Source organism: Centroberyx affinis, unplaced genomic scaffold (assembly GCF_046629955.1).
Source record: "Centroberyx affinis isolate AG114_WGS23_722 - 3 ecotype Tasmania unplaced genomic scaffold, CSIRO-AGI_Caff_v1 ptg002362l_1, whole genome shotgun sequence".
NCBI lineage: Eukaryota > Metazoa > Chordata > Actinopteri > Beryciformes > Berycidae > Centroberyx > Centroberyx affinis.
Window position 1 is genome coordinate 253,797 of NW_027280622.1, and position 11,087 is coordinate 264,883.

The 11,087-nt window shown below is 40.1% G+C and overlaps 1 protein-coding gene across 1 annotated transcript; it reads right to left on the reverse strand.

Moving 5' to 3' along the window:
* Positions 1 to 235: 235 nt before the first annotated feature.
* LOC139655948 (small ubiquitin-related modifier 1-like) lies at positions 236 to 10,880 on the reverse strand. The gene is made up of 5 exons (XM_071533374.1): positions 10,722 to 10,880; positions 6,899 to 6,973; positions 4,740 to 4,817; positions 3,579 to 3,650; positions 236 to 2,529 (listed from the first exon to the last, which is right to left on the reverse strand). Exons 1-5 carry the CDS (start codon positions 10,731 to 10,733, stop codon positions 2,455 to 2,457), a joined length of 312 nt encoding a protein of 103 aa, XP_071389475.1. The 5' UTR covers positions 10,734 to 10,880; the 3' UTR covers positions 236 to 2,454.
* Between the last annotated feature and the right edge of the window lie 207 nt (positions 10,881 to 11,087).

Sequence of the window (11,087 nt, forward strand, 5' to 3'; positions counted from 1 at the left end):
ATCAAACGTCTGATACTGCGTTGAAATCGGTTGGTTCATGCTTACGTAAGCACACGGCATATTTTGTTTTACAGGAAGAAAACATGATTGGATTTTGATATAAGAATACAAAGAAATTGATTTTTTGTATTTTTTTTGGCATATATTGTTAAATAGGTGCACAATATGACCGGGGATGTGATCTAAAAGAGTTAAAAATGCATTTTTCATTTCATCTCAACTTTAAACATCGCTTGTAATCTTCAACTCTATAGACTCTATAGAATATTGTTATATTAGTTTTTTTGCTCCACAGAAACACACACACACACATTTTCCCTTCTGATGAGCTGGAATAGAGATGTGTATTTGTGTCTGTGCCAGAATTTATAAAACCTGCCTTTACTCACACACAAACAATAAAAAATATGTATACAAAATATACAAGTGGGGTAACAACAACATATACGCCTGGAAATATGAAATTTCAGAAAATATCACAATTAAGTTTGTAAAATTCTCCTGATCTATACAATATTGTTGAAAGGTAAATGAATTTCTGTACAGCCTTCGCCTTCACAATGAAAGAGATCCATCACTGAGAAATGTAAACAGACAAGAAACAACCGGAAACATCTGATCAACATCTGATCTCTTCAGCTTCAGCTGTGTGATAATGTTCTCAGCTGGATCACAAATTGCTATTTCAATTTCAGAGCTAATATTAGTTACCAATCAAATTTGTTATAATTAGGGCTGAACAATTTTGAAAAAATATCTAATTGCGATTATTTTGACTGATATTGCGATATGATTTGCGATATTAGAGGGAATGATCATTTTCACATCATTATTCTCATTTTCATTGAAAAACGTATTAAAATGATTATGGTGTGATTTTTGCGGGGATCTGTACCAAACAAAGATGTTTTCTTCAGTCTGTAGAATATGATGTGTAGGCCAGGACATCTCTGCAGCACCACAATATTTACTTTAAAATGATATTTTGACACATTTCACCTTTAACAAATATTGTGCCTCCTGTGATTTGAAAATTGCAGTCGGACATATTGGGATTTCGATCAAATTTCGATTAAATGTTCAGCCCTAGTTATAATGCCTCTTAATAGATTGACATTGAATTATCCAAAAACTAACGTTCTATCCCTCCTCTCTGATTGGTTTTCCCTCCTCCAGTTAAAGGACGACAGGAACGTTGATGTTTGGTTTCCTGGTTCAGGAGGAAACGGACTGATCTGATGTTAGAAGAAGAGAGGAGGAACCGATGGCCGCTAACAGGTAAAGTGATATTACTTTTGAAATGAGAAGAGATTATTTTTGTGATCACTGATCCTGAAGCCGGTCTCCGGTGGCGGTGCCGTGTCTCCAAAGTGTTTCAGAAACAGGTCAGAGATGGATTCACTTTCACTGTGTTTTGTGGACTTGGAAAAACAGTCGGGACACGATGTGGACAGCAGAGAGCAGGTGGTTCTGTCTCCAGACCGGCTTCCTGGCTCTGTGTGGAGCGTCTCTGCCTTTTACTTTATTTTCAGTAAGTCGGGCTAAGTGGGAGAAACATTTTTAGGTCGCAGGTAAACCGAATCTGAACCGGATGTTGCTGCCGTTGGCTGGAGACTCTGCATCTCCAAAACACCAAACAGCCTCGTTTTCAGTTTCCCCACCAGGCGTTTTAACGCTGTCCGGTTGGTTTTGAAAAGGTTTCACACTGTGAGCGACACGACCAGCTGGTCACCAGGAGTCGGCTTCCTCGTTTCCCTGCTGATGTGATTTAGTTTGATGAAAAACCCAGGAGTTAATCCCAGGAGTTAATCCCAGGCGCTCTGTAACTTTTATTAGAAAGACGACAGGAAGAAACGTGTCAGAAACACCCGGCTGATCCATCATCGTGTCGAAGATCTGAGGTTTTATTGAGATTTTCCATTAATGCCTAATTAACACTTACTAGCTTTGTTAACTAAATTAAACTATAGATTAAAACAATATAATGTTGTGAAAGGCAATATCAGATCAGCAAAAATGTGATTTGCCTGATAAAAACTTAGAGACCAGAGCCTCTGGCCCCGCCCACAGAGCCTCTGGCCCCGCCCACAGAGCCCCTGGCCCCGCCCACAGAGCCTCTGGCCCCGCCCACAGTCCATCAGAACAGAGCGACTCCTCCGCCGAGTCGCTCGCAGTGTGAACGCTCGGTAACGTTACAGGACGTCCCGTGGCGAGGAGCTCACAGGTCTGATCCTGGGTCAGTCTGCGTGAGAATCGGACAGAGACGCTCCGCCACTGAGATGATGCATCCAAAACAAACATGGAAACCCTGAAACGACTCCCTGCTACACTGAGCTCCTCCCCCTGCGTCTGAGCAGCACAGATCAATAACAGATAATCAATACATCGTACAAATATAAAATATAATTAACAAAAGAAAAAGAAGAAACAAAAAAGAGAAAGCAGGTAGATGAGTTATTCTTCTTGCGTCCGGTGGCCTCCTGTCTGTTCCTGGTAGACTTCAATCACGTCCTCATCCTCCATCCCCAACTAGAGAGAGAGAGAGAGAGAGAGAGAGAGAGAGAGAGAGAGAGAGAGAGAGAGAGAGTGAGTGAGAGTGAGTGAGAGAGAGAGAGAGAGAGAGAGAGAGAGAGAGAGAGAGAGAGAGAGAGAGAGAGAGAGAGAGAGAGAGAGATGAGTGAGAGTGAGCTCATGATGCTCTTACCAAGTTTTTATCCTATTAAAACCATATTGCATTGAAAAGTCCTAGATATTTAGTTTTCTTTAAGATATTAAATTGATACTGGACTCTTGATTTGTTCTGACTTGACTTGCTGTTCTACATTTAGACTTGAGACTTGACATTAATGACTTGGACTTGACTTCTTCAGTGTTTCCACAGTTTTCTTCTTATCTGGGTGGAAAAGCCTCTGAAACATTTCCACCATCATGTCACACTGCTACTGAAACCCATGAGATCAATATTATTCATATTGTTGTATGAAATCTGATCAGCATGTCAGTGGAGGTTCAGGACTTCCCATAGAAAAGAAACAGCGTAGTATTGATTAGTTCTTCAGCCAGTCTGTAATCAACCTGCATCACATCAGACTGGAGCAGACTGATCTGAGGACCAGTGTGACTGAATCTGCATTTTTTATTTGCATTTATCAGCACTGACTCTGTTGTTTTATATTATCTACATTACCTTTATTTTATTTAGTGCTTATGTCTTTTATTCCCTTCCTGTACTTTACAATACTTGACTTCCTGGCACTGTCTTTATTGATCCCCACGGGGATCAATAAAGTCCGATCCTAACTCTTCTTTACATGATCTTTGATATCAACAGAACATCTGCATGTAGTGGAGGATCTTGTCCAAAGTGCCTCTTCAGTATCATGACTGAATATTATTTTTTGGAACATAATCCATAAATCACCAGGAAGCCTTGAGGATGTTTTATGTCAGGAGCTTTAACTTCACCCTTCTGTGTTTGCTGTAATCTTTTGTTTTCTGGTCTTAAATTCTCCCAGTCTGATCTGAGTCTGATCTGAGTCCAGTCCAGACTGCTGGAGCCTGGTGAGAAGCTGTCTTACCTCTTTGGGAGTCTGGTTGTCTGCGATCCTCTGTCCCTCGAACAGGAAGCGTAAGGAGCTCATGTGGACACCCTGAAACCAGCAGACAGACAGACAGGATCACTCTCACACACTCACACACACACACACACACACTCTCACACACACACACACACACTCACACACACCAGCTGTACGGGTTTCCCCGTCTGTTAATGCTGGGAATTACTTGCAAATCCAGATTCATTTGTGATTTTAATTTGTGAATAGCTACTAGGGCTGAACAATGAATCAAAATTTTGTCGAACTCGCAATATGGCCGACTGCAATTTTCAAATCTCAGGAGGCACAATATTTGTTAAAGGTGAAATGTGTGAAAATGTCATTTTACAGTAAATATTGTGGTGCTGCAGAGATGTCCTGGCCTACACATCATATTCTTCAGACTGAAGAAAACATCTTTGTTTGGTACAGATCCCCGCAAAAATCACACCATAATCATTTTAATACGTTTTTCAATGAGAATGAGAATAATGATGTGAAAATTATCATTCCCTCTAATATCGCAAATCATATCGCAATTGCAATATCAGTCAAAATAATCAGAATTAGATATTTTTTCAAAATCGTTCAGCCCTAATAGCTACAATACATTTTTGCCTGTGTGTGTTTGTCCCTCTGTCTGTTCATAATGTGAAAACCCAGAGATGCAGACTGGCAGATAAACCAGTCCAGTTCAGTGTCACATGGCTGCATCTTGTTTCTGGATCTAATTCTGCAACAACTCACTTTTCCAACAGATCACTAAAGTCACAATGAAATGAAAAATGACTTTTCACCTTGTTAGCTAATTCTCTAAATCATAACCTACAGATGCAACAATAAATACCAAAATAATTGACATAATTTTCATTTGCTTGTATTTTTACATCAAAATCAAATCACATCACTGTTACTTCTTGGAAAACTGCATATTTTTAGCAGTGACCTCATGTTGCAACATTAAAATTCAACCAATAAAACATCAGAGATTTTTAAATGGTCAAAGTGACAGAAAGGCATCATGGGAAGGTGAACAGGATGAAACGCAGAGCAGTGTGTGTGTGTGTGTGTGTGTGTGTGTGTGTGTGTGTGTGTGTGTGTGTGTGTGTGTGTGTGTGTGTGTGTGTGTGTGTGGCCCACCTGTCTCTGGCTGTAGGACTCCTTCAGCTTCTTCAGGTGTGTCGTCATCTTCACCTTGAAGTGGATCTCACTGTTGTCCTGAGAGGAGAGAAGGAAATATTACAGAGGACCAACAGACACACGAGTCTGAATAATGAACATACAGTTTAATAGAAATACGTCACTCTATCTGTTTTTAATGTAAAACTCCAGTTTGAAGTAAGCAAAGAGGCAGAAGGTCCAGGATCATACTGAACACTTTCAAACAGGATCAGCTGTAGAGTCTTCCTCTCCTTACAGGACAGTTATAGATCTATATTACAGTTATAGATACACTAGAGCTGCAACGATTAATCGATTAGTTGTCAACTATTAAATTAATCGCCAACTATTTTGATAATCGATTAATCGGTTTGAGTAATTTTTTAAGAAAAATAAGTCAAAATTCTCTGATTCCAGCTTCTTAAATGTGAATATTTTCTGGTTTCTTTCCTCCTCTATGACAGTATTGTGTTTGTGTTTTCTTTTTTCCCTTTTCACAAACATGGCCGCCGTGCTTCAGCAGGGTGAATATCTGTTCTCACCATTGGCAGCAATGTTAAAAAAAAACAACTTCCTGTCGCCCGTTAGCTCTGTCTGACACTCGCTTTGTGTTTCAACATGTTTGACACAACACAGCTGTTAGAGTAGAATCAGGAAGGACAGGGGAAAAGAAAATTACAGAAAAACATCTGGGTTCACTCACAGTGTGGATCTAAAAGTGGGAATATTTGTTGTGTTCTTTTATCTTTCTGTTTCACTTGATTTGAACTGAACTAGTTTACTTTTTAAATCTTTTATCTTGTGGATCTCTTGTCTGTACGTTTGCACTTTTTAATTTTATTTTACCTTTACTGTATTTGTATCACTCTGTAAAGCACTTTGAATTGCCCCAGTGTATGAAATGTGCTGAACAAATAAAGCTGCCTTGCCTTGCTGTCACTGACATATGTTTCTGTTTGAGGTCACATGACCACACCGCTATAAAAAAAGTGATTTGATGGAGGGTCACAAAATGATAACAGTACAGAAATTAGCGTTAGCCAGTTAGCATTTTGTGACCCTCCATCAACTGACAACAGAAACAGAAACATCTGTCAGTGACAACAGCTGTATTGTGTTAAACATGTTGTTTTGGTTTTTTATATATATATTTTTATTGGAGACCGGTATCATACAAATGTCAAGTACAAAGTACAAATCTGTGTTCCAACATAGTTGTTTTTTTTTTACACTTTTCTCCACCCCCCACCCATCCCAAACTCCCAGAAAGAGACAAAAAAGAAAACATACACATACAGAAAACTAAATAAAATAAATAAAACACATACACAAAAAGGGAATAAAATGAAATAAAATAGGGAGGGAAGTACAAAAAAAAAAGAAAAGGATGTTCAGGGTGCTCACTTCAAAGAATGGACGCATTAAGAATCATTTGGGTCCAGGGAGGTCAGAGTATTCACATGGGAGATAACAGGCTGCCATCTCTTGTAGAAAGTGGCAGTTAAACATTATGTTGAAACACTAAAGAAGTGTCACTTCTGCCATGGATGATGTTTCTCTCTGCTGTGTGTCTCCTCATGGGAAAAACATCATGTTTCCACTAATTAATAATAATAATAATTGATTACATTTATATTGCGCTTTCCTAGGTACTCAAAGCGCTTCACATATCGGGGGGGGGGGGGGGGTGCATGGCAGCCAGTTTGCGGCAGAGCGCTCAGAGGAGCAGAGGACTGACAGACTCATTAACATCCAGGAAGTTCAGACTCTACCGCTTTGTGCAAAACAGCATAACAGGCAGCCAATCAGGGGTCAGTTTAACTGTGAGCCAATCAAATCAAAACAATACTTTACTGCTTGTATTTTCCTGCTTTAGTATTTAACTCTGGTTTATTTCATTTCCTGTTTTTATTATGATGTGAAGCACACTGGGCTGCAGTACAGAGATCTTGATTGATGTGTGCTGTTAGTTAACACTCATATCAATGTTAGTGAAGCCCAGATATGTTACATTCTGCTGCCTGCAGCCTGTCAGTTTGAACTGTACCACTGTGTTAGTGTGTTAGAGCTCTGTTCTGGACCACACACACACACACACACACACACACACACACACACAGACACACACACAGTCCCACCTGTCCGATGACTTTGAGTTTGATGTACTCTCCATCTTTCTTGTCCCCACCATCCTGACTGGAGGGCTTGGTTTCCTGCACACACACACACACACACACACACACACACACATTATTATTATTCATTACATCATTAAAGCATCAGCTGACACACAGATAATCATGTTACAACATGGAATTTGGTTGAAAATATTCCTGAAATTTCACAAATTCACCCTGAATTTTAAATTATTGGTGCAAAACATGGCACTGAAAAAAGAAAAGAAAATGTAAAAGTAGTACAGCAAATTGTTTACCTAATATGGCCTGAATCACATTAATCTAATTACAGTTTATTTTGCCATCGGTTACAAGCATTTTTCAATTCAGCCTGTGGACTAAACTGAATCATTTCTCATTTCTTTGACACAAAATGTGTTCAGTGACCACAATTTTCAAAAGTCTTGAATTAATTTCTCACTCAAACTCAACCTCCAGCAGAATTGTGTGTGTGTGTGTGTGTGTGTGTGTGTGTGTGTGTGTGTGTGTGTGTGTGTATCTGCAGCCCATTTTGCAAACGTTTATCCTACATACTCTTTTCAAAATATTAAAGTTCAAAATTTAACATACAGAATTCAAGTGGACAGCAATTTGCTAAATCACAAATACTATATTGAAATATCTGAAAAAAAGAAAGTAGATATAATATATAATGGTTGATTGAAGTTATGTAAATGAGACCAACCACAGCTGATTCCCACCTCAGTCAAACTGCAACTACGTCACTTTTACTGCATTAGCTCTATAGTATTGGAATTTTTGTTTCCACTACATTTCATTTTGTATATTTTGTAATTACTGTGTGCCAAAAACCCTGACAAGAATAAAGCTCACTGAAAATCACATTTCTACGACTTGTTCCTGGAGCTTCTACTGTAGTTCATTCTATACAAAGCTGCCATTCTGTCTGGTAATGGGTTTGTAAAAAAAAATACAAAATAATCTATACATTTCTTGTACTCTCAACCAAATGGCAAAATACTTCATCTATTTACAATGCCAACAGAAAAAAATATATTAAAAAAAAAAGAAAAACTAAACTTAATATAATTTACTACTTCAAAGACGGACTAATGCCGCTTTTCCACTGCATAGTACCGGCTCAACTCGACTCGACTCTACTCGCTTTTGGTAGTACCACTTGGTTTTCCACTGCACATAGTACCCCCTCAATGTGCCCCACCCCCCAAACTGGTCGTCATAGCGACGCCGCGACGCCGCATGAAACGCGACACACAGCTGCTATGGAGGATATGGAAGTGATGGTGTTCTTGATCCTCGGTGTGTGGCTGTCAGTCACAGCAAGGAAACAGATTTGATTTCAGAAGAGGCTGAAGGCAGCGAGACAACAGAAGCTCTCTGGCTGCTCGAGGCCACGCAAGAGGGTAAGCTAACCGCTAACCTGGTAGCTAACGTTAGCATATACGTCCCGTGTCGCGATGACGATTCTCTGACCAATCAGTGGTCTGCAGTGTTTTCACGTCTCCTTTTGGTGCCTCAGCTCTCCTCAGCTCGCTTGGAACCTCGACGGAGGTGCTACGAAAAAAAGTACCAGGTACTACGTATTATGGTACCTGGTACCTGGTACTTGACCAGTGGAAAACCAAAAAAAGGCGAGTAGAGTCGAGTCGAGTCGAGCCGGTACCATGCAGTGGAAAAGCGCCAAAAGTGATGCATCGACTGTAACGCTTCCTGTTCAGACTGACAGTGTTGTTGTTGTTGTTGTTGTTGAGACTGGTGCTGCTGTTTCAGTCACATTTTCAATGATCTGATGTTGACATGCTGCGTTGTTTTGGTGGTTTAGTGTGAAGCTGCATGTTGGTGCCGAGCTGTGAAGAGTTTTGAAGAAGTGAACTCAGTAACCGAGTGTAAAAAAAACTGTAATGTTCATCTAGGGCTGGGCGATATGGTTGAAATCAATATCATGATAATCATAAGGATTTTTCTCGATATCAATATATATCACGATATGGTTCATGTTGCAAAATCACATTAAAAATAATCAAATTAATGTTCATCTCATTGAACCGAATGGTGATGTTAGGTGTGATGTCAAACAAAACAGAAATATTCAAATAATATTCCTACCATACCTCATTTTATCAGAGTTTTTAAGTAAAATTTGCTTGTCATCATCAATTTAGACATCAGAAATATGTCACAATATTAAAATATCTTCATATCATCATGATTCCACTGAAAGACGATAAACGATAATATTGAATTATTGCCCTATGAATCTTATGTGTCATAATATCCTAAAATCTCTGTATCATGATGATAATAATTTATAATATAAGTATATAGTATAAGTATTTATACCGCCCAGCTCGACCTCTAAGTGTGTGTCAGTAAGCATGTTGACACTCAGTCTGCTGCTTTAAAGACAAATGTCCTGTCAACTTTTCTAGTTAAATAAAGTTCAGGGTTCCTCCACATTTTCAATTAAAAAATTCCATACTTTTTCCAGACCTTGATTTGTTTTGAAGATTTTGTCTGGTGTTCAATATGATTTACACAGACAGACATCTTGCCCCTGCTAACTAGGTCATATCACTGTATAGATGAAGATTGTTCTTCACAGAGACAAATATCAGAATATGTGAGATGATTGGCAGGGTTCCTACACGCTTTCCATTTTAAAAGTCCATATTTTTCCCAGACCCTATGTTCCTGACCGGATTTGATGTTGGTGGGTATTTGATATAATGCATGCTGACAGCGGCTGGGTAATAAGAGCGTCCCTCTATCTGAACATTATTCTGCACATCAACAAAACCTGTGGACTCCAAGTGGCTCTGCAACAACATAAAAGCTACAATGATGTGTGTATCGGACCTGAACCGCAACATTTTCCATACTTTTCCAGACATTTTTTCAAATTCCCAAACTATTCAAGACCTGGAAATGATCAAATTTGTTTTTAATACTTTTCCAGACTTTCCAGACCTGCGTAGGAACCCTGAAAGTTTGAAGTTGCCGCTCACAGCAGCAGAGCAGCTCATAACACTGACTCAGACTCTCAGGCTCTACTGAAGAGGTAAATGTTCAGTATGTGAACAGGACTTAGTTTTATTATTGATGTTCCGCACAATTCAACGGAAAATTCAGCTAAAATGCCTAAAAAATAAAAGGCACGGTACGTTGAAAAGGGAACACTGTGGCGACGGACCATCCATAACAGGTCTGCACAAAGTACTAAGCTAACTGCTACTTGCTAACTTGTTGAAGTGCTGACTCTACTGTAACACACACACACACACACACACACACACACACACACACACACACACACACACACACACACACACACTGCTTCTACACTTAACTCAAAGTTACTCCAAACTCTACTGCGCCTGCTCCTCACTAACAGTTTTATTTTGACCGTTTTAACTGAAGGTTTTTTTTAAGTCTGTCTGTCTTGGCACTGGTCGCCACAGCATGGCTAATGTTAGCCTGGCATCACTCTTTGGCTAACTGGCTAACGTTAGGTTACCAACTGGCTAAAACTGAAACATGCTAGCTCCTAACAGTTAGTGTCGCCGCCTTTCAGTGAACTGAACCCAGTAAAAAGACTAAACTCCCAAATCCAGCTGCGGTCAGGTCGCTAACACACAGCAGCTGCAGCTAACAGTTAGCGTTAGGAAGCTAACAAGCTAACGTACTGGTTGGCTACAGCAGCTAGCTCGCTCACACAGTGTTGGGGTTAGCTTAGCTGCTAGCTAGCTAGCTGCAGCAGCCTCCGGTCTCAGCTCTGTGTACCGGAGCTTCTGGTCTCGCTCACCGTGTCCGACATGGTTTCCAGGATCCACCGTCTCTCTCTCCGGGGTTTCTGCTGCCGTTAATGTGAAAGATGATTCTCCACAAACACAAACAACAACAAGAGGTTTTTTCCTCCCTCGTTTCGCTCCGCACGGCCAAAACACACCGTGACGTCACGGAAGAGGCTTTGTCTTCTTTGTTGTCTTTGTCCTTTTTGGCGGGCCGGCCGCACCGCGCCGCCCAGCGGACCGGAGGGAGAGCACGCGACGTATGGCCGTTTGAACATTTAATCGAACCACACTCCTATCTGTAATTACATTTTAGATATCCATGATAGCATTTCTCCTAGTCAAAATTGTATTCTCACTCGTCAGAATGGTAATTAAAA